We start from the raw sequence: 25,227 nt of genomic DNA, 5'->3' as shown, positions 1-25,227 counted from the left end.
TACCTACAAACGTTGCAAGAACAGGTAATTCTAAAGACAGTACATGTAAACTTTTCAAGAAAAGGTAACTCTGAAGACTGTGCCTTTAAATTTTGCAAAGAAGAGATAACTCTGAAGACAGTACCTGTAAACTTTGCAATGAAGAGGTAACTCTGAAGACAGTACCTGAAATCTTTATAAAGAAGAGGTAACTCTGAAGACAGTACCTGAAAACTTTTTTATAAAGAACAGGAAACTCTGAAGACATTACATGAAAACTTTGCAAATAAAAAAGATTATTCTGAAGACAGTACCTGGAAACTTTGTGAAGTAAAGGTAACTTCTTTAGAAGTAACAAGCACACAAAAATTAATCACTCATTTTATTTCATCGTTATCATCAGTATTTTGTTTTCGGGGACTTAATAAAGTCTGTTAACCAACATTCGTATGCGACGCGTTTTAAATCTTCATTATAGGGATAATACACGTTTTCGAGGGCATGATCATCTGCGGGCGCTCGAGAAATCCGCTGCGCACTTTGGCAGGAACGGATTTTGAGAGCGCCCGCAGATGATCATGTCCGAGAAAATGTGTATTTTCGCTATTATTGCATAAACAAATCACACATACCAAAATAAATTAAAATAACATTGAAAACAATGTTTTGTTCATTCGACATCGATAAAATAATTTGATTATTTTAATACAGTTCAAGGTTGTGTTTTACATATGCCTCACTCGGTCATCATCTGAAATGACGAGGCTTTACCTTCGGATAGGCAGTTTACGATCTAAAATGTGTTTAAACAGTGGATTAATGCAAAGTTGAAATGCAGCCGCGCAAAGTAAGAAATGAGGAATTATTTTGGAATTTACAGCAGGATCGTTGAAGGTACATAATCACTTAAATTTACAGCATAGTCTTTTGAAAGTGTTGAGTAAATAACCTTAACTTCATTGACGTTGCCAATACAATAAAGCTCTTGTCAAGAGAGTGTAGATGGTTTAAGTTGAAAAGTGGATTGAAATAGGCATTGCCTAAAAACTGGAAACTGGTGCTTATTCAGTTCCCCATTTATGCTTGGAAAGTCGTCGAAGGCTGGAGAAGGGAAGTAACTGCGTGTGGACCAGATTATGGATATGAACAACACATAACAGGGCTTTAACGGCACATGAATCGCCTTGTCAATGCACGATTTCTTCCGTTCAAGCCCTCATGTTGCCAAGTTTCTGCACCCCATCAGAGGGCATTATAGATAGAGTTTATGCAATAATACAACTTTAATTTAATATTTTCGCAGCTTTAAAGCTTGGCAGGCCGTAATTGCGATCAGTGTTTGTCGCCGATTTTGGAATCAGTCACCTCGATACATTTAGGGAATGTACGGAATACCGTTAGGGTCATCGTGGTTACACATTACAATCCAGAGGGCGACAATGCGATAGAACGATGGCGACAAGTTGATAGTACGATGGCGACAATGCGATAGTACGATGGCGACAATGCGAAAACGCGATAGTACGCTGACGACAATGCGGCAATACGATGGCGACAGTGCTATAGTACGATGGCGACAATGCGATAGTCATATCGTACTGTCGCCATCGTATTATCGCATTGTTGCCATCGTTATATCGCGTTATCGTACTGTCGTCATCGTACTATCGCATTGTCAACATCGTACTCTCGCATTGTCACCATCGTACTATCGCACTATCGCATTATCGCATTGTCGCCATCGTACTATCGCACTGTCGCCGTCGTATTGTCGCACTGTCGTCATCGTATTATCGCATTGTCGCCATCGTACTATCGCGTTATTGTACTGTCGTCATCGTATTATCGCATGGTCGTTATAGTACTATCGCACTGTCGCCATCGTTTGTCGCACTGTCGTCATCATAGTATCACATTGTCGCCATCGTACTATCACACTATCCTATTTTCGCCCTCTGGATTTTAATGTATAACCATATGAATATCAATGAATGTCAACCGTAGCATTGTATTGTATTGATATGGTAACGTCCTATAATTTGACCGCAACTCCCACACAGCCTATCGCTCGCTTGTGCAAACAAACGACACATCCGGCGTCCATCTAATAATGCTCGATTGTATGTGTTACAATAATATTTAGTTTACCACTCAATGTTGTTTTAGTATATATATGATTAAAACCAATAATTTAATTTTTTCTAAGTTTAACTTGACTTCATTTTATCGAACCAGTACAGGGCACCTCTCAGTCTGAAAATGTTTGTGTGGCTTCGATAACAGAACAGGACAGAACAAAATGTTCATTCACTTATGCATATTAAAGCACATCGTATTATCAAATTCACAATAAGACAGATGTAGTAAGGTCAATTTCTTATCTCCCTTTTTACATAACATACATTTACCTCTCGCCAGTGTTCGTTCACCCATGAAAGCTCGTGCAATTGTGGTCATGTCCAATCGTTATTTAGAATTGATCCGATGCAAGATTTTCATTCAAACGTACCTGTTGATTTCATTATGAAATTACTGACCACGCTTGCATTTGCCGAGACCGTCTAGTGGACGCAAGTCCATAGTCGTTGTTTTATTCCAACCTGGTGAGTTAAACAGTTTCATTTATTGAACATTGTGTATTATGGCATTATGAAGTGTGTGTGAATTAGTTTAATTAATGTGTAGTTCATTTAATTCATATTTCGTAGTATCGTTTGTTTTGTTCTGTTTGTAAAATATTGTCATTGTTTTGTGTAGGTCTTTTCCGTCATGGCTTTATTGGTCAGCGTCAATAAATACAATTAAACCTCAACGGCTTTGATTGAATGATGTGCCCGCACTCCCAATTGGTTTTTATCTGCCATCTAAAATAGCCCGCATGTGTCACTGATTATTGGAGTTGCGAAATCACATCCTCACTGTGAAAGTGAAAATGTTGTGATCGGCGACGGCGTTGTTGCTATTCGTGATGCTTTTGAATTTATAAATGAACATTCTTTGTCGGGAAATTTAAGGAAAATTGTTTATAGGTGAGTTTTATTTGATTGTATAAGCATATAAGATTAAGTTAATTTTGTTTGTTTCTTTTTTGTTCAAGTTTATTCAAACTGTACGTGGCAATTAACGAAATCGAAGACGTGACTAAAACGCACACCTTATTAATGCATATATTTTTTCTCTTAATCATTACAGTGCATACTGCTTGATAACTATTTGTCGTGTTCTGAGAAAACTGGGTATAATGCATGTGCGTAAAGTGCCGTCCTAGATTAGCCTGTGCAGTCCGCACAGGCTAATCAGGGACGACACTTTACGCACATGCATTATGCCCAGTTTTCTCAGAACACGACTTATATATTATTTTGCTGTTGTTCAATCACTATAAAATATTAAACCTTACGCGAAATGTGCTTATATATAACGAAACATGTAAAAGTTCAAGTGTGTAGAGCATCGTATGTACGTGAATTTATGCCTAGTGGACTCTTCCATCCTTCTAAATTGGATCAATTTATTTCCAAAATTAGGGATGTCTATTATATTTATTTTCTATATTTGGAATATTTCATATAGAAATTCATTTAAGCAAACAGTGCAGACCCTGATGAGACGCCGCATCATGCGGCGTCTCATCTGGGTCTACGCTGTTTGCCAAGGCCCTTTTTCTAGGCGCTTGGCATAAATGGGTTAGCTTAATGTATCCGGTTACAACGTTCGTCAACAAAGCAATTATATGGAGCACTGTTAAGATAAATGTTACCAAGGTCAATGTATGTGTATGCAATTGAAGTATTTAAACTCGGCATGTGTATTTACCTAGTCGATAGCTACGGTTTTCATTCGGTTGCCAAGTACATCAACCAAGAATCATAGTGTATTTGAACATCGGCTTCGACGACTATCCATTGATAAAACGCGCTCAATTAGATAAATAAATCAATAAAAAGACAACATCGGGATGTGAATATCCGTATCAAATAGCTAATCCATTTACTACTAATTCAGTTCGAATCCAATTTTTGTCTTACACAAATACAATGTTATCCACTTAAAAGTAAGTGTTATACCAGTATTTCAATAGCGGTAATTTTATCTCGATCGTTTTACGTCTCATGTCTCTTTAAAACCACTGTTTACAACTACGACTTGAGCTTTGACTCACTTTCGGTAAAATCATCTTTGCAGTTCACGCAACACTAGTCGCTGTAGCCTATTTTCGTCCCCGAACTTGTCCGCAACGCATTAACTTTACCACGATGTACCGGTACACTGGTTTGTGTTGAAATATAATTTTAAGGGGTCATTTCACGTTTTGGTAAATTGACCAAAAAAGATTAAATGTTTTAGATTCGCAAATTTTTGTTGTAGTTATGATATTTGTGAGGAAACAATAATACTGAACATTTACCATGCTCTTAAATATTTATTATATGCATCTTTTTTGTCACTTCAATTCCCATCTATATTGCGGATGTGGTTTGACGAGACAACTTTAACCAAAATAAAACAGTCCTCTTTAATGTCCATGTAGTATGCGATGTTTTTTGTTTGCAATACAAATGTAATCCATACGCAAGAAATTGTCATTTATTCGCAAGAAATAGTAATTTACTTGATGTACATGTATATGTACGTATATTCACTTTAATTCTCGTCCATACTCGAAACTATCGGATTGATTCGTCCGCTGGTTGCATAGATATGGGCCGTGCTCTGTGAAAAGGGGGTTTAATGCATTTGCGTAAATCGTCGTCACAGATAAGCCTGTGCAGTCCACACAGGCTAATCAGGGACGAAATTTTCCGCTAAACTGGATTTGTGCTTGGAAGAGACTTTCTTGAAACGAAAAACAGCATACAAGCGGAATGTGCCCCCCATGATTAGCCTGTGCGATCTGTACAGGCAAATCTGGGCGACACTTTACGCACATGCATAAAAAAACCTTTTCACTCTAGCAGGGCTCAATTGTAACATTCCGAGCAGTCTCGTCTGGATTGTCATTTCATTTTTGATCTTCACCGCATCTGTGGTTTAAAGAGACAACCTTTATCAAAATTAAATATTCCTTTCGAATGTCAATGACCCCATATTCCTGTTTTCAGGTATCATTTACTATATAAGACTAAAAATAGGTCAGAGAGTTGCAATTATTGAGAAATTAATTTTACCAGTGTTTCAATTGTCGGAATTTTATCTCGCTTTTCTGTGCATGTTTTTTTTTAAAGAATATTAACAAAAGGTTGAAACATTTTCATTGTGTCGTGTTGTGATCGAGTCTCTTAAAACCGCAGTTTACAAATGAGTTTACCTTGAAGCACTCACATTTCGATAAACATCATCCGTGTAGCTAACGCAACAATTCACTTAAACCTATTTTCATAACATCAATAATGCGAACAACAGTATTATTATCAAGGTGTGAATTGCTTTATAAGAAGATATAGTTTAAAAAAGCGAACAGAAATTCGCATAGGAATTTTTACGGAACTAAATTTAGTTTCCAGATTTATCAAACACGTAAGCTGTTTTTTGTATTAGTTCGTTAAAATAGTTTTATTTGATGTTTATGAATTGTTGAATTTCTTAAAGTCAAAAATGTGTAGTCAAACAAAAAATTCATTAAAAGGACTTTCTGAAGTGTTTAAGAGTATTGTGTACTTATTAGTTGGTACTTCACGGGCCGTTCTCGGGGATCCAAGCCCATTCACTGTGTATGAGCCGCGCTATGTGAAAAGGGGGTTTAATGCACGTGCGGAAAGTGTCGTCCCAGATTAGCCTGTGTAGTCCGTACAGGCTAATTAGTGACGACACTTTCCGCCTAAACTGGATTTTTGTTAAGAAGAGTTTTTCTTTAAACGAAAAATATCATACAAGCGGAGAGTGTCGGCCTTGATAAGCATGTGCGGACTGCACAGGCTAATCTAGGACGATACTTTACGAACATGCATTCAACCCCCTTTTCACAGAGAACGGCTAACATATTCATAAATCACACTAAATTACTACTTTGAATAAATGTCTGACTAATATTCAACTGTTCAATTTCGAAATCTCCAAACGTCATGAAGAATCGAACCAATTTGACTGAATTTCGCAAGCATATGTAAAAGGTGGGCGGATCCATTTACACTCGATAATAAGGTATGCGACACCTTGAAAACAATTTCATGGAAAGCGTCACTGCTTATTGATTCGTTTAAAATTAAAAGTGGGACTCATTCGATAATTTCAGAAAATAGGATTTAAGAAACTATGGCTGGATAGTCCGAACGAGGTTTTAATCCAACAGCGGGATTTGGGGACTTAATTTTTGTGGCAAAACACAACAGTTTTGAGGTATACTCTGATTTTTTTGGACAATATTTCAGACAGGTTTTGAAAAAGTCAAATATTTTTTTTATTTAAATAGATATGATTCGAACGAACCTTTTTCGGATTGTGTGGCAGCCATTCATTATTGGAAACTTTAATAAGAATACAATAGATCGCTCTGCCCAATTTTCAATTTCATTAATCGTGTTTTTTTTTAATGGTAGCAATCGATACAAATGTTCTCCAAAATAGAGGTTTAACTTAAATTTATTGAATCTTAATTAATGGGAGGACATAAAATGTAAGTGCATATCTTTGTCTTTTTTTATTGTTAAAAGCATTTGAGCGAAAACTGTATTGAGGTAAGAGTGTCGTTTATTAATTTTGGTTAAGGGACTCCTTTGAAAGCTCAACAAGTGTCATCGATCTAATAAACAGTTTCGGTTGTAATCGATATTTTCATTCATCCAAATTTACTTCGAAACCTCTTAATTGATATAATGAACGACTCAGTGGTTTGTCGCCTATCTTATCGGTTAACCGTCAGATTTGTTTACTTCGGAGAGTAGTCGCGTAAATATTTCATCGGTAGAAACGGTGGGAATACTTGATCTTTGAAAATATATTTAACCCATTTGCTTCAGTAAATTGCAGTCTCATTAAATCCAATCTAAACGTTTGCTCCATTGACTATCGATATCAGCGGGTAGCACAGTAGCGATTGACTGGGTATGATATTAAAACCCTAGTTTAAGGGGCCTTTTCATGTTTGGGTAAATTGAAAAAAGTTGTTTCCGATTCGCAAATTTTCGTTTAAGTTATGCTATTTATTATATGGTAATACTGAACATTTACCATGCTCTCAAATAGCCATTATATCCATCTTTTTACGATATAAAAACCTGAAAATTATAAAGCATTGCAACGCGAAACGATGGAATAATTTGGAGAGTTCTGTTGTTGTCGTTATATTTTGTGAAACTACGAGGATTGCTTATATAAAGTATAAAATACAATTGATATTGTGTCTCGAAGGATGGCCGAGTGGTCTAAGTGGTAGACGTGTTACTCTATGACTCCAGGGGTCAGTGGTTCGAGTCCTGCTGAGGGTTACCTTTTTTCTTTTTTAAATATTATTCTTGATTTTTCACTGGAGCTTTTTAGATCCAATGTATACATTTATCAATATAAAGCATTTAATAACAAACTTCAAAACATGCCAAAATCTTTGAAGAGGCCGCTTTAAAACCATAGTTTAAAATACTAGCGTAAATCACAGAAACGTTAAACGATATTGATGTAGTGTTTACTCGTGGATTGTAAGGTGTCCCTTTTGAAAATCATGTTTTCAAAGTTTCTTTCTTATTTTGATTTTAGTTATTGGCTAGATATTTAAAGTAACTTTTTTTTTCAAAAGATTTGCATATTTGTATAAAATGGACTTCAAATTAATTTATAAGTAAAACTGCTATATAAGGAATATATTTACATAATGTAATAACAAGCAAAAAATATAAAATACAAATAAGTGCCTTCGTTTTGACTCGAACACGAGACCTCTAGAAGCGAAATCTATTGTGCAAGCACCAAATGAAGCAGGCTTTTAAATGGTGCAGGTACTTTAAATAATATGTTATCAATTCTCGTTTCTGCTAAATTATTCGTGGATTTTTCTCCGAAAATAATTTATTTACAGCAATAATAACTTTTACTTTTAATATCGGTCGTAAGAAGGCTCATATTGCATAGCGTAGTTACTTTTTTGTGAACTTATAATTGCTACTAGTTAAAACAATATTTTATTCATTTATTTTATATCAATGTCGCAGTTTTCACGCCATAAATCGTTTCATCTGCGAATGGCGCATACGTACCATTTGTGCACAGTATTTTTTTTATGACCAGTATATAGTTTAGTTTCACACTTGAGTTTAGTTTCACACTTGCTTCGTTTTCACTTCAACCCACGAAAACAAGATTCTGATCGCCCGAAAATAAAATCTGCCACAATCACGGCCGTTAATCACGCGCGCCACCTCTTTTTGGAGATGGATTAATAAATGAGCCAATGCAACTTCCGAAATGGCGCTCAGGCCCGGATGTTTAGAAATGTCATGGTTAATTTAACATGGTGATTAGGTTATATATGTTTTTTTAAACATATTTCGCATTATTTTTAAAATCGGGCAATGTTGTGCGATTCAGCGAATATTAATTAAATCGGCGCGCGTGATTAACAATGTGTTTTTGTCCTGTTCCGCAGAACCTGTGCATGGTCCGACTATTTATTTGAGCATGGATATAAATTCACGTTTTTAGGCTACACTTGTTATTTTAGTATTTTTATGTGTTAGAGAACATAGAAGTTTCTATGAAATCTACAGGTCAAGCACACATTTAAGTGGCGATGGTTTCGTGGGGTCTTGCTAGTTTATATCATTTTGATTTAATCTTAATTGGTCTTTTTTCAGAACCATGCCGTTAAAGCGATGGCTTCAAAGGACTTTACTGGTCGTTGGATTCATATTTCTATCAGTGGGCTCCCTAATTTACCGATCAATCCTCTACAACGTGCATGTATCGACAGTTTACGTGCAGCGGCGCGCGGAGCTGTTTCCTGGAAATATCAGCATATCTAATCAGTGCACGTGGGACCTGAATCGCACAGCTTACGATTTCGCTGACTACACATCGCCTGTTCTGACGCTGGTAGCCCGGATGTTTGCGGAAGTGTACGCGCAGCACGGGATAATGACCGTTCTAAGAGAAGGATCCTTACTTCACGTGTATCGCCGCCATAAAGCGGACGCTGACATGGACACGTGGTTGATCGTTCCACGTCACATGACAGTTGCGCATGCGTACGAGCTTATTCAATCAACTATTCAAAATAATACGGAATTCTCCGATCTCTTGTTCGAGCATCAAAATCAGTACCTCATGAGTATTTTCTTTGCCTACAGTGACTGCGCGCGCGTGCGGTTTCGAGGGAAGACAGTGCTAGATATTGTCGTGCTTCACGAGACGCTAATTAAAGACCCGGATACTCAGGTTCCGTGTTTCGATCTACTTAAGGGATGTGTTTTAGACGTCAACGAAGACGTTGTGTCACTTTTAGACTCTATCAAAGCCGGAACCATGTTCGGTTACCTCTGTTACTGCAATTACATGGGCTCGAGGCTCCTCTGCCCTCAACACGCGACGGAGTATCTGACCGTCCGCTACGGGAGCTCCTTCCGGACACCTGTTGCTAAGAAAGACTATGTTTCGCTGCGCGGCGTAAGCTATGAGCAACCGTTCGACTCATGGAAGACGGTGTTATCTAGTGTTCCGAATGTCTGGAAAATCAAAAGATTGTTTGAAGGACCGGACAAGATCAACACTGAACAACAAGCTCCTGAGAGCTAATCTGAGGGCTAACATCATGTTTTTTTCATGTTACTCCAAATGGCGTAAAAATATTAATCTTTGGTATTTGTTATGTTTTTACAAAATAAAGGTAAATCTTAAAAGCTCTTTAACAAGATATGACCCTACTAAAAAGTGAAAATACTTTTAAATAAGTGTTAGTATTTCAGCAAAAACGCTTCATCAAAATATTTCACAATTGCGAAAAAAATGTATAGTGTCTGAGTACTTTTTACGACATGAAGAGTATGATGAAACATATTATATTTTAGGCCTCCTACGCACATTTTGGTGCCACCTTATGTCTTTCATGTCTTTCAATTTGAACATACATGAAAATGTTGTTACTACAGAAAATTCCACAAATAACCAACACATGTCGCAATGAAACTCAGCTTTGACTCCATCAAAATTACAATCTAAATTCATTCATATTTTGTTTAATCTAAGACTTCATTATAAATCGGTCGCAAGTCGTGGCTACATAAAAACGTAGCAATTCAAAAGGGATAACACTGAAAAAAGATCTCTTAAAATGCAAATCATATATATATATAACAAGCGTAAAGATAAATGCATTCCTTCACACAATGCATTAATACATGCAGCAATGCCAGCAAATACATTACAATATCCTCCAGCAAGACAAATAAATGTTTGAGTACAGTCGAAACTGACCTAACGACCACCTGAGAATAACGGTCAACTGTCAATCTGGATCATCCCCCCTCCCCCGACGAAAATCTCTCTTTATTACACCTGAGAATAACGGTCACTTTTCCATAACGACCAACGGCCACTGTATATAAAATGGCGCTGCTTACTTAATATCATAATTCTGGTTATTTTTAATTACTATATATTCAAACGCAATTTAATGCAAATTTATGATGTTTTATATGTCCATTGATGCATGTTATACATTTTAGTACGCTGATAACGTAATCCATTATATATGTATTTCTATCACAGGGTATGCATATCATGTGTATATAATTTCATATGTTATTTATTTTAGAATTGAATACGTCATGGATGTTCTTTAAACAATTCAATAGCTTTTTTTAGTTCAATGTAATATCATGATTTAAATGAATTCGTGTGTTAAAACTTAAATGAAAATTTACCTATGAGAGTGTATGAGTTGTATTTTATAACGACTACATATGAAGTCTATGTTATTTATTTTAAATTCTTTCTATCTTTTTGCTTACCTGTCCGTCTGTGTGTTTTCAATATTTATATTGGGCTGTGTTTTAGACGTTATGGATACCCGCTTACTTCCAGGAAGGATCTTTCCTTCTAATTCATGTAACAAACCTCCAGAACGACATTTTTTTAGATGGTTTCGCATAATTAAACATTTAAACATCATGTCTATATTCTACATGTGTTCGGGAAAACTGAGAGCGATTGTCATGTTTTATGTCTAGTTTTGTTGATACATCGCACTATATACATGCAGAACATAGCAATTGTATATTTTAGTAATTGTATTTTAAGATTATTACTATAGAGTGTGATAATAACAATTTGAATATCGAAAAACGGACGTAATAAACTGATTTTTAAAGTATATTTGTCAGTTACTTCTGATTAAATTAATTTTATTTCCCGACAACGACATTTTTTCATACGTTGGTAGAAGTGCATCTCAGTAAACAATCACGTTAATTCACTCGCAATTGTTTCAAACAAGATCGGACTGGCGTTATTGGTATACTTATTATACCATTCTTTGTGATTTATACGATGCCACTGGCTTCGTATACAAGCAAGTTGCAAAAGTGCGCATTGATTTAATATTGATTTATTAATCGATAAACTATTCAAGTCAACGGATGTTTCATATTTTATTACGATGTTACCTTGGGGACGTGAACCACACGAGGGCATGTACACTACCGGTAGACTTGAGGTTTCATTTAAGTCGTGTTCTGAGACAACTGGGCATAATGCATGTGCGTAAAGTGTCGTCTCAGATTAGCCTGTGCAGTCCGCACAGGCTAATCAGGGACTACTCTGTCCGCCTTAATTGGATTTTTGCTAAGAAGAGACTTCATTAAAACGAAAAATGTCATAAAAGCGGAAAGTGTCGTCCCTGATTAGCCTGTGCGGACTGCACAGGCTAATCTGGGACGACACTTAAAGCACATGCATTGAGCCCAGTTTTTTCAGAACGCGACTCAATTAATCGACATATCGACAGTTGATGGAACGGTGTGCGATGGTATACTATGGCGTGCGATGACCTCAAGTTCCAGTAAACACCCCCAAAAAATAAATAATTGTAACAAGAGTTTTAACTAAAAAATATATTTATGAGTCATAAATCAAAGTTCAATTGTATTGATTTAAATCATTAATATATAATATTCATACATACATAAATAACAATGAATAAACAGATGCGTAAAAAGAAGTACATATTATCAGTAACACAAAAAGAGAAAAGATACATACAAAAGCAACAATTAACTGTATTTGTTAACTCTCTGTAAGTATAATATATTATTCATGTGCATACAAATATAACTATAAATATAATTACATTTTGTTTCTCGTATGATTTTATGATAAAATCGGCACATGTAAGTCAAGTATATCTATACAATTCGCACATGTGTCCAATAATGCGCAAACAAACAAGTTTTATGTTAAATATGTATGACACTGAAAGGAGGCCGCGCGGAACGATCCTGTTGCCATAACTCTGCAGAAAAGTTTGGCCGCTGCATGTTGAGGCGTTGGTTCTGTTTGAGTCGTGGGTATAGAGATCGAGTGAAATCCCTTGATAGAACGTTCGTACATGATGCAGTCGTTACGAAAAAAAATTGTTTACAGCCATCATTGTGTTGCTGATTAACAATACGACAAACACAGGTAAATATTTTAATTCATCATAACTCGTTACGTTCATATAAAATAGTATCTCCTTTATGTATTGTTCATATGCAGTGTTATTAAGTAACACAAAATCGTTTATTTATGAGTATATTTCATGATACATCAACTGTTGATATCTCAGTTTTAAAGCTATTAATAGCATGCATGCCTTGAAATTAGGACATCCAATAAGAATCCATGGCTCAAGAAAAACCATTATTTTCAAGATGGCGGTTTGACACTATAAACACAATCGATTATTTTGCTGTTTTCAGACAAAACACAGTTTTAAAAAAGCAACAAATATAAAGACGAACGTTCAATAATTATGTTTATATTGATTCATGGTCATATATTAATTTTTTATGTGATATAACATTTTTATAGAAATTAACCAAGACTCAAGAGGAATATAGTAAATTAAAAAACCTATCAATATATAAATATATAAATAAATATATTGCTAAGCTTTCGATTGTTAGCTCTATTGGTTGGAACCAAAACAGAGACAGGTCCATCTGACCTTTGGTCTCTTAAATGGTGTTAATTTAATGTAAGTTCTATCCTTGACGGAGTAAATTTAAGGTAAGGTCAACATTAATGTCGAAAAGGTCACTACTAAGATCATGTATACCAGTTTAAAGTAAAACGGTCAACATTTCAGCTAATCATACCAAATCAATGTCAATAATGTACAACATAAAGAAGTAAAACAGCAGTTGCTCCAGAAGTATTGCATTCCTATTATCGTCGCTGTCGTTCTCAAACCTCGTAGCTCCAAAATTTCCAAAATATTTTTTTCGTCTTTTCCGAATATATAAAGTCTGGCGCGTGTTTTGTGCTATATCTCGTAGCTCTACGCCAATCAGAGCCCTTGAAAAAGCCACGTGACGTGACGACATGTTGTAGAATGATTGATGGCTTTTTTCCCGGCGAAAAGTCGTAGCGACGCCATTTCACCTATAGGTACGTCGTTTCGTTTGGACAAATTTGACAAAAATGTTTTTATATTTTTTTTTATTTGCAACTACAAAGTGAGACGGTTTTTTCTCTCTCCTGAAAAGTTGGCATTTTGTAGCTACGAGGTTTGAGAACGACAGCGACGTTATACACAAGTTCGTGGTCCAAACAAGCCACAAGGTTTCCAAACAATAAAATAACAATAACAATACTTAGTACTACCAGCCTCTGCAGGCTGAAAATATAACAACATTGCAGATGTGTACGGGGATACAAGTTAATGCATCCACGCAGCACACATCGGAATGTCGGCAATGCAAGCAATAAGGCCCGTTGACCTAATTTATGATCGATAAGCTTAACATAAGTTCAAATAGGTAGGTCAATTAGGTTATTAATCGTCGCTCCTAACTCACCGTCTCAATGCTCCGTTAATAAATATCCGTACATATTACATGAAGGGTTGCGACACTTATAATATGTCCCTCGTTCATCAGCAGCAAGTTTACTACACTATGACGTAATCCTTAACGATTTCGTTTTATGACTTGAATCGGTTACAAAACGCTGCAAAAATGCTGTTTTGTGTCAGCCAGTGAACAGGTATCTTGAAAACTCAATCGGAACTGTCCAATCAAATGTGTCCCCATGGCACAAGTGGAAACAAAAATAGTTTATGTGTTCGAAAAGTACACGAAAGTGTTTGTTATAGAATATTGTATGGCAAAAATAAGTTACTTGGTGAGACCGATGCCAAGCTGTTTATGAATGAAACATAAGAATGCATCTTTTGTTTCATAAAAAGTATTGGATTGCGATCGCAGTTTGATTACATTGTCCCATATCAACCTCGTTCCTATTCTCACTGGAGCAAACACTCAATAAAGTAAAGACCCTTAAATGGGTCAATATGACACCTAGCAGTCATTCTGGGCAGAAAACAATGTGTTTTTTTTATATTCAGCTCTAAAAATACTTGAACAGGATTAATCTCGACTGCATTTTATTACGTTTCAGTATCAGATAAGAGGTCTATCTTAAAAAAACTACCGCGATAATTCTCTCGCAATTGTTCAAAACCAGATAAACGTTGCCTTTTGCGCGATATTAACCCATTTATGCCTAGTGTACTATCCCATATTTCCAAAATTAGTGATGTCTAGTATATTTATTTCTATATTTAGAATATTTGTTACAGAAATTCCTTTAAGCAAACAGCGCAGACCCAGATGAGACTACGCTGTTTGCCAAGGCCTTTTTTCTAGACGCTAGGCATAAATGGGTTTGCAAAAACAAAATGCAATTCTCTGTGATTATACAATATTACTAGCCATCTATAAAAGGAATGGTATTGCAGCAGCGCCCCATTTATTGAAAACTGACTTTCAATTTATATACTATTCAGGTCAACCCATGTATCAGAGCATAAAGCAAATGCATAATTAACGTCTACCAAGAATTTAAAATGACCCCAAGGAGCCTCTCTCTTCCGCCGGAAGAATTCCTGCTCTATGGAGCGCGGCGTGAATGCACACAGTACCGGAAGAAGCAGCAGCCGCTTCCCGTGGCGTCTTTTGTTGGCGGGATGGCTCGCTGCGTAATTGTCGCGGTTCAAGGTCAATTAGGTCAACATTTGGGCTAATGATGCAAATTCCATGTCAATAACGTAAAAATAATGTTGATTATGCCAGCATTAACGCTATGTTAGCTATTTTTGAGGTCAATTAGATAAGAATTAGTCCAAATAGGTTTATATTTAGGTCAATCTAGACCAGTGAAGTTTAATTTGGTTGAGATAATGACGACTTAAGACAACTTGAAGGAAACTAAGGTAATTTAGGTCAGTGAGAAGAGCCACTTTGTGTGATTATGAATGTCAATAAGGTAAACATCAATGCAAAACGGTCGATTCAGTTAACCCATTTATGCCTAGCGTCTAGAAAAAAATGCCTTGACAAACAGCGTAGACCCAGATGAGACGCCGCATGATGCGGCGTCTCATCAGGGTCTGCGCTGTTTGCTGAAAGGAATTTCTTTACGAAATATTATAAATATAGAAATAAATATACTAGACATCCCTAATTTTGGAATTAAATTGATCCAATTAAGAAGGATGGGAGAGTTCACTACGCATAAATTGGTTAAAAGAGACGCAAGTTAGGTCATTCAAGTCCAACGAGGTCAAAATGAAAACACACAATTGAACATGTTGGTTAATTACGACTGAAATAAGAATATCTCTCTTTATATCGTTCTTTAATTTGGTGTACACGGAATAATGTATAAACTTTAATATCCCAAACATATCAATCTCAAAATATGTTAATAGTTGTAGCATGCTTATAAAATAAATTATGTTAGTTATTTAATGATCCATTGAACAAATCATCTGAAACGCATTAAATTGCGAGTTTTATTTTTTGGATTCCTGTATTTTTTAAATTGCTTTCACTGTAAAGCGATGGTGTTGAAAATCACATAATTTTTTTTATTAAAAAAAGTATTGTTATATAAAATAAATAAAACAATGGAAAGCATACACAACGGATGAGCAAAAAAATACAAAAAATAATACAACAACGTTGCACTATGATGTTGTTATGGTGCCCGACTTGCAAACTTTTGAATGAGCGTTCTCAAGATTGTTAAAGGATAAGCGGGTATCCGAAAAGAAAGTACAAAATATATAAAACATAAATTGTACACAGACGGACAGGTACACAAAGAGGTAGATGGACGTAAAAATATCAGCAAATATAGACTGACACATGTATTTGTAAATAAATACTAGTCACTCATACACATTCATTTGTAAGTACACCTTAAATTTTAACACACGAATTTATGTAACCAATACTATTAAAATGAAATAGAAATAATGCCATTTCATTGTTTAAAGGATTACACGGATGTTTACAATGTTAAAATAAATAACTTATGAACAAATATACATATAAATAATATTTATAACTTGTGGTAAAAAAAAACAACGTTATAAGCGTATACAAAGGAGCCGCGTTCTGAGAAAACTGGGCTTAATGCATGTGCTTTTAGTGTCGTCCCAGATTAGCCTGTGCAGTACACACGGGCTAATCAGGGACGACACTTTCCGCTTGTATGGTATTTTTAGTTTCAAGAATGTTCCTCCATACCCCAAATCAAGTTAAGGCGGAAAGTGTGGTCCTGATTAGCCTGTGCGGACTGCACAGGCTAATCTGGGATGACACTTAACGCACATGCATTAAGCCCAGTCGATACTTTACGCACATACATCCAACCCCCTTTTCGCAGAACTAAGCTAATATGTTTTACAATTATAAGATTGCATTGTATTGAGGCCGTGCATTGATTTGCATGGCAGGGTATTTGTAAGCATTGCGTAAGCATTGCACATGTAAATTTGCATTAATTTATGGAAGGTGTAGAATAGCAAGCAAGCATTATATAAAGTATTGCTGATCTACATAACATAAAAATATATTTAACATGCTATAAATATATAAGCCATCACAATCGATACTGAGTATCATTTAAATTATAATTAATACAAATTAATTCACTTAATAAACTTAAGGCATACGAATCACAGTTTGCTTAACTGTGTTATACGAGCATATTTGCTTATTGTATGACTGCAAGCAATGACGGACATTTCAGATGGCCTAGTCATGGGTTTTCGGATTGCAATATGCTGTAATGATTCTGTTCACAAGGTTTCCAATTAAAATTATATACATAGATTTAACCCTTTTATGCCTAATGGACCCTCCTATCCTTCTAAATTAGATAATTTATTTCCAAAATTAGGGATGTCTAGTATTTTATTTCTATACTTAGAACATTTCATACAGAAATTCCTTTAAGCAAACAGCGCAGACCCTGTTGAGACGCCGTACCATGCGGCGTCTCATCTGGGTCTACGCTGTTTACCAAGGCCTTTTTCTTGACGCCAGGCATAAATGGGTTAAATAAGATTGTAACGTACATATGTTTTGTATAAAACATAGCTTTGGTCTTTACAGCTTTGTTATGTTGGTATGTGCATATAAAATTAAGATATGTTTTGAATCTCATTTTTGTATTGCAATATAAAGCTTTGAAATATTTCCCATTTCTCTGCATTGACAGATAACGATATGTATTGATTTTTATTGTTTTAAGTTCAACTCATAGATATTCATTGTTGATCATTGCGATATAAAATTATACATTGCTTCACGCCGTTTTGCATGGCATGATAAGTAATGTATTGTTAGATTTAGATATGATTGAGATATGCATCTTCACCCACTGGTTTGCATTTTAACGTACATCTATCTATGCATTGCTATTCATGTTTGCCTAGCTGTGTTTGTTTGTAGAAATGACTTGCTAAAGAATGTTAATGAAGGAAGTATTTTATTAATTTAATATGAATTGATTGTGATCGTAATTTTCATAAATAGCGTAAATAATGAAAGTCTATCAGAACATAATTTCTTGTTTTTATATACTTATGTTATAACAGAACACCAACTATTAATATTCAAGCATTCGGGGTTTCAACCGGTTTGAGGCGTAGTCAAAACTCACACATACTATGGCAGTGTGGAATTAAGCAACATGTTGGTTAGTGCTTATAATCATCTCTTGTATCTATAGTTTAATATATACCATTATTTAATATTACGCTACGCACATACTCATAAAGACTATGAAATTCTTAAATATCATTATGAAACACATTGGTTGGGACCAAACCGAATGTATAGCGTATTCAATGTACTCCACCAATCATCAAAACACTCTGACATCACAAAAATCTATTTCATTTTTGATGACATGTTTTTGCTGAAATAGTTACACTTATTGTATTATGCATTGACTGAATCAAGTTGTTTTTTAATGATGTTTACATGTTTAAGAAGTAGACTAATTCTTGGGGGCTTGTTGATGGACGCTCAACTGGTCCGGTCCCTCGAACATCCTTTTGATTTTCCAGATGTTCGGAACACTCGATAGCACAGACTTTCATGATTCAAATGGTTGCTCATAGCTCACGGAGCGCAAAGGAACATAGTCTTCCGTGGCGATGGGCGTTTGGAAGGAGCTCCCGTAGCGGACGGTCAGATACTCCGTCGCATGCAGAGGGCAAAGGAGCCGCGAACTTATGTACGTGCAGTAACAGAGGTCGCTAAACATCGCGGCGGCCTTAATAGAGTCTAAATGTGGCTCCACATCGTCGTCGACGTCTAAAACACAACCCTTAAGTAAATCGAAACACGGAACCTGCGTATCCGGGTCTTTGATTAGCGTTTCGTGTAGTACGACTATATCTAGCACCTTCTTCCCGAAAAAAACGCACGCGCGCAAAGTCACTGTAGGCAAAGAAAGGACTCATGAGGTACAGATTTTGGTGTTCGAACAAGAGATCGGAGAATTCCGTATTATTTTTGAATGGTTGATTGAATAAGCTCGTACGCATGCGCAACTGTCATGTGACGTGGAACGATCAACCACGTGTCCATGTCAGCGTCCGCTTTATGGCGGCGATACACGTGCAGTAAGGATCCTTCTCTAAGCACAGTCATTATCCCGTACAGCGCGTGCACTTCCGCGAACATCCGGGCTATCAGCGTAAGCTGTGCGATTCCAGTCCCATCGATATTGGTTGAAGATGCTGATATTTCCAGATACCCGCGGAATGTTGCTACATGCACGTTGTAGAGGATTGATCGGTAAATAAGGGAGCCGACTGACAGAAACAGGAATCCAACGGCTAGAAAAACCCTCTGAAGCCTCCGCTTGTACGACATGGCCCTGAAAAAGAGATTTTATTTAAATGATTAAAATCCAATCAAAATGCTGTTATATAAATTAGCAGCAGCCCACGATACTTTGGCCTCTTAAATGTGTGCTTGGCTCATAGATGGTCATACAAAACCCCAGACTATTTCATTCATGTTAAAATTCAACATACATGACTTCAAAATGAATATGCATAATATTTTTACCGTGCACACAAAGCTATCTATGCGGCATACGACGATGAAACTATTCAGGCCATGAAGCACTACACAGCATAGATATAAATAAATACAATACTATTTATGCAGTTGGTTAACACACAACGAAACAAACTACGCTTCGTTATTTGAGCAATATAATTTCTGACTTAATTATCAACATGACATTCAAACTATCCGCTGTATACAAAAGCCTGTTTGGTGGCGCTTTGGGTTTTCCTTCAGGTTGTCCCGTGCTCGAGCCGTCGGGAAAGCCCTTTCTACCAATAATTGTTTTTCGTAATTATACTTCGTTCACCTATTACAAATTAGCAGTTTTGATTGCGCATAAATGTTAAAAAATTTGTCAAAATAAGAAAAATGGCCACCAGCCAACGACTATGGTAACACAAAAAAACGAACTTTGAAATAAACAAAATTCCAAATGGACACCATTCCATCCCATATCAACATTGTTAAGTTTTACAGTCATGTACTAAAGTAATATAGACTGAGGTTTGTATATCATACCCAGTCTATCGTTTACGTATCGTCAGCTGATATCGATAGCAAAAAGAGCAAACATTTATATTGAATTGCATGGGACTGTAATTTACCGTAGCCAATTAGATTTTATGAAAGAGCAAGAAATTACTCCATATGTACCAATGAAACAATCACATGACTAAAGTAACTGATGAACATAGTTCACAGCTAGCCCTTAATCGATAAGCTTAGAAATCAAAGCGCTGAATGCACTGAAGTTGTTCGCTGTTGTATAATCCTAGACGCAACTCAGCTTTCAAATTTTTATGTTTTGGCTCTTTATATTGCAAGTTTGAAATGAACACAGCCATTCAAATTAATAAAGAGTGTGTCGTAAATCTTACAAGCTGTTAAACACTATTGATTACATTCACACACTGCACTGTACTAGTGGTGAACTATATACAGGCAGATGCGGTGGATATCGTTCCTAACGTAGTAGAGAAGACACTCCTAGCATTAATTTTTCTGCATAAGTTTACTGCAGGTAGTGCAGAAAGGCAGTGGTTATCGTTCTTAGCGTAGCTAACAGCTGACCCACTTGCAGTTATCGTTCCTAGCGTAGCTAACAGCAGACTTACTTGCAAAACTGTCTCTATATTAGTTGTGAGCTAACGCTCACAAATAAAAACAGTGAGTCTTTCATCATATCAAAACATAATTTCAAAATACGTTTAAACAAACTTTAACAAAATGCGCTAAAGTCGCATGGAATCATATTGAGAACATAATTATATAATTAAAATCAACCGAATAAGGAATATAAAAATCAACTGTTGCTTGACTTAATTACTATGTCTTAAAGGGAATGTGTATTTAAAAAAAAGCCTCGCAGGATATTGATAATTTTACTTAAAAAACACAACAAAATGCGATATTGATATTTATACTGATATAATACATTGAGTTACTGTCGGGCCGTTATTTGTATCCTCCAGGGCTGGTATTCATAAAGCTCCTCAGAAAAATCTTTACAAATGCTGGATTTAGAGGAAAACGTTAAAATTCAATTTTCTATAAAAATTCTAATGATTTCAGTTTTGTAATGCCAAAATACTGTTCTTCTATGCAAAATTTATTTAAATAAACCAATTAAATGAAAAAAGACACCAAAATGAAAGAGCAAAAGACTTAGGGAATGTTTAATTATTTAAGGAATTTTCTTAAGTTTACCCTAAGAAGCTTTATGAATACCAGCCCATGTCAGTATGTTCATACGGGTCCTGGGTAGATTGTCCATGTCTGCAAAGCATCCGATCTCGCGAAGTCAACTGAACAAAATGGCGTCCTTACTGTCTTAGCCAACTTGAATAAATACAAATAAGGCATTAACCAATTTATGCCTTGTGGACTCTCCCATCCTTCTAAATTGGATCAATTCATTTCCAAAATGAGGGATATCTTGTATATTTATTTATAGTTTTAGAATATTTCCTTTACGCAAACAGCGCTGACCATGATAAGACGCCGCATCATGCGGCGTCTCATCTGGTTCTAAGCTGTTTACCAAGGCCTTTTTTTCTAGATGCTAGGCATAAATGGGTTAATCTATCAAACAATAAAAAATGACAGTAATTAATTGAAAGCAGACTGATCAACACGAGCATCGAATTGTATTTGCACGACATGCATCTCTGATGACAGTTTATATAGTTGAGAATTCTTACTTTTAAGTCAGTAATTTTATGAATAGATTAATTTTCTTTCTGAAAATAAACAATTGCTTACTGTTAAACTGTATTCGCCATGGAGATGGTAAGGTTTGAGGGGCCAAACTTCATGATATCGCCACAGTGTTCAACGCCCCTCCGAAATTTAATCCCAAATCAAACATCCGTGAATAATGCTAAGTCAACACCTTGTCAGGGAGGACTTTACACAATCGTTCATTTGTGAAGATTCAAAGATTCCTTAGACGCAATAATCTTTTTTACAAAGCGCTCTAAGAATACATTGCGTTTCTCTGAATTATTTTATAAATCGGAGATAGTATTTGATACCTGAAAAAAGGATAGCGAGGGCATTGGCATTAGAACGGAAGGGTTTGCTTTGATAAAGGTTTTCTCTTTAAATCACAGATGCAGTGTAGATGGATCATGAAGTGACAACCCAGAATAGACACTGCGCATTGTCTCGAAGCTAACAGTTATTTGTTGGTACTTCACAGGCCATTCTCGTGAACCAAAACTAAAACCAAAAACCCAGTCACTGCATATGAGTCGCGCTCTGTGAAAAGAGGGTTTGATGCATGTGCGGAGAGTGTCGTCCCAGAATAGCATGTTCAGTTTGCACAGGCTAATCAGGGACGACACTTGCCTCCTAAACAGGAATGTTGCTTAGACGCTTTTAACGAGAAATATAATACAAGCGGAAAGTGTCGTCCCTGATCAGCCTGTGCGGACTCTTAAATACTTCAGGGAGTCAATTTTATGAATTCTTTCTTTAACTGCATATATTTGACTCTCCAATGTTCAACAATGGATTAACATCAAGTAAATATATTTGTTAGAAAATAATACAAATAACAGCTTACTTGTTTGAAGTAAATACTTAAGGAATTGTGCAGTGCGCATTAAGCCCGGGTTTTCGGCACACCATATTTTGTGCCAGGTGAGCTACAAACTCTAACATATTGAAAACTACCTTGATGTACTATAAGAAAACAGCTTGTTAAGCTAAGAGGGCGAGTAGCACATTCCAACCTAAATTGTTTCCCAAATTTGGAACATACAAGTACACAGTCGAAACTTCGAGAAAGTTCCATGACTAAGGGTTAACAGTCTTGACCCGAATAAACATACAAAAGTAGGTGAATAAGCGTACCACGTGAGACCACGTGGGATCACGTGGGAAATGTATTTGGAAAAGTCGGATCAAATTTCAGAAAGCAGCCACCGAAAGAATATTGAAGAAAACGCTGTGCGCGATTCAAGTTCTGTGTTTTCGGATTTTCTTTCAGGTGAGATGTTATTTCTTATTTATTTTCAAACCTAAATTATTGTTTGCTGCAAATAAATATATTCATACTTAAATTATTGTTTGCTACTTCAATTTGTTTCAGTTACATTCAATGTAAGGTATTTAGGAAAGTTGTTTGGCTGCACAATATTCGAATAATTATATATTGTGTATTTATGATAATTACTATTTTATAAGTATCATTTTAGTTAAACTAATAATACTGTTTTCTCATAAATAAATGATTCCTTTTTTCATGATTTGATAAAACAATGTTAATGCCTGAAAACTGTTAGTGAAATTGAATAATATTCTGTATAATTAATTAATATATAATACGAATCAATATTGTTACATATGTATGGGTATATCATAAATGATATCTGTGCATGCAAATATTTATCTTGTTTTAATACATAACTACTGTGTTTTCGGATATTATTTTCAGAATAAAATGGGCTGTTTACTTCACCGACTTCCTTAATTATTTACATTTCTTAAAACTCAAAGAATGGTAGCGTTAAACGCTAATTGTAAATGAAATATGGCAGAAACAACATTCATTAAGACCATAAATCAAAGAACGAATAGCACTGTTAATTTCTAAGAACTAAATAATGTATCTTACGTAAATGTAGATCCCGTTACCCATTATATCAAATGGAAATGATGAAAGCCTCAAGTAACATAAATTATAGGAAAAGCACGTACGATACTTGTAAATAAATTAATTCTTTACTTCATACATTAGACAATTAATTAACATGATATCAAACTACTTGTAAAGAACGGATACAAATAACATATTACGTGTTTGACACGTTTATGTAACATATTCGTAAAACGAAAGGTACACTTAAAAAATAAGATACAATTACCGCTAATGAAATACTAGTATAATTATCTTTTCAAAAAGAGAGGATTACATGGTAAACACGGAAAAAGATAGAATTACCAATGACTGAGTTGTCAATATATTGTGTATTTGATTCAGAGGTTCGACATTCCAATCCCGATATTTTCTTTAATCAATTTGTTTATTTTAATTGAGTGCTTGCAATCAATAGATAATCGTCGGAGATAATTTAACAACTGAATTTATACCGTATGTTCCGAGTTTAAATAAAAATTCTTTTACAAACACACATACGAAATATCTTAACAAATATCTTTAAAGAGTTTCACCTGATCACTTTGTTGACGTGCTTTTGAACGTAGTAACCATTTACGTTATGCTCAAATATACTTGGTTTATATGTCTTTAAGTTTGGCTGTCATCTCATTTATTGTGAAGGTTCACGTGAATATGATGATTTACACCTGCAAACTATTACATGTATCGTTGTATATAATCAGTTTTTAAAATATTTTATTTAGAAATTACAAAAATAGCAACATATTAAATACTCATCCATTCTGCGCTTTAATTATTAAGAGTTAAATTAAATATGGCTGCTGTAATCGTGTGTACGTTTGATGTAACTTTTTCAATTTTGTTTCTTGCCGCGATCCGTCAGTATGAACTTAAACAAACAACTAAAATTTAACTTCGCTACCAAAAAGAGCAGAAAAATAAACAATGAAAATAATTTAAACTCAACTACGAAGCATTGTCTTTAATTTTCCCAATTAATTATATTCAAATTGAAACAAATCGTGAACAGCAACAACAATGTCATCAATTACAACATTTTACATTTTCAGTCACGACGTGATTTCGTAAATCCCTTTATCATTTATTTTAGATGGCAGATAAAAAATGTCTGAGGGAAAACAAATATAGTTTATTGGTTGCGTAAACAAATGAGGTTGACAGTTTCATTGATTAGATGACCCCTTCTTAAAATCGAAGACACATACGAATGAATGGACGGACCGACGTTCCGGCGGGCGCACAGTAAGGCGGAAAGAGAAAAGGACGGACGGACAGACGGATGCATCGACAAACGGACATAAATACTTTTAGAAAGACGGTCGAACAGACAGACAGATACACAGTCGGACAGAAAGAAAGAATAACGACCAAACAGACAGATAAACAGACAGTTAAAGAGACCGACAGACAATGGTTTGGACAGACTGACAGACATTTTGACAAAATTGGGTCAAACGGCAGGACGGACAAACATAGCGACTAAAGACAGCTATACATAATATGAAACAAAGAACACACATAAATGGTAAAATGAAAATC

General features: G+C 35.5%; 1 protein-coding gene across 3 annotated transcripts; it reads left to right on the top strand.

Annotated features, from left to right (window-relative positions):
* Positions 1–763: 763 nt before the first annotated feature.
* LOC127838565 (uncharacterized) lies at positions 764–11,275 on the top strand. Of its 3 annotated transcripts, none has more exons than XM_052366385.1 (2): positions 764–873; positions 8,763–11,275. In XM_052366385.1, the coding sequence occupies exon 2, from the start codon at positions 8,767–8,769 to the stop codon at positions 9,697–9,699; it is 933 nt and encodes a 310-aa protein (XP_052222345.1). In that variant the 5' UTR covers positions 764–873; positions 8,763–8,766; the 3' UTR covers positions 9,700–11,275. The 3 variants fall into 3 exon arrangements, with proteins under 3 accessions (XP_052222345.1, XP_052222343.1, XP_052222344.1); XM_052366383.1 differs by lacking the exon at positions 764–873 and adding an exon at positions 2,232–2,582; XM_052366384.1 differs by lacking the exon at positions 764–873 and adding an exon at positions 2,763–3,008.
* The last annotated feature ends 13,952 nt before the right edge of the window (positions 11,276–25,227 follow it).

The sequence above is a fragment of the Dreissena polymorpha genome, chromosome 7 (genome assembly GCF_020536995.1).
Source record: "Dreissena polymorpha isolate Duluth1 chromosome 7, UMN_Dpol_1.0, whole genome shotgun sequence".
Classification (NCBI taxonomy): domain Eukaryota; kingdom Metazoa; phylum Mollusca; class Bivalvia; order Myida; family Dreissenidae; genus Dreissena; species Dreissena polymorpha.
Note: the sequence above shows the minus strand (reverse complement) of the source record. Positions and strands in the feature narration are given on the sequence as shown.

Bases quoted from the DNA above. Each gene is read 5' to 3' on its own strand.
- LOC127838565 (XM_052366385.1), top strand. From the start codon at position 8,767: ATGCCGTTAAAGCGATGGCTTCAAAGGACTTTACTGGTCGTTGGATTC.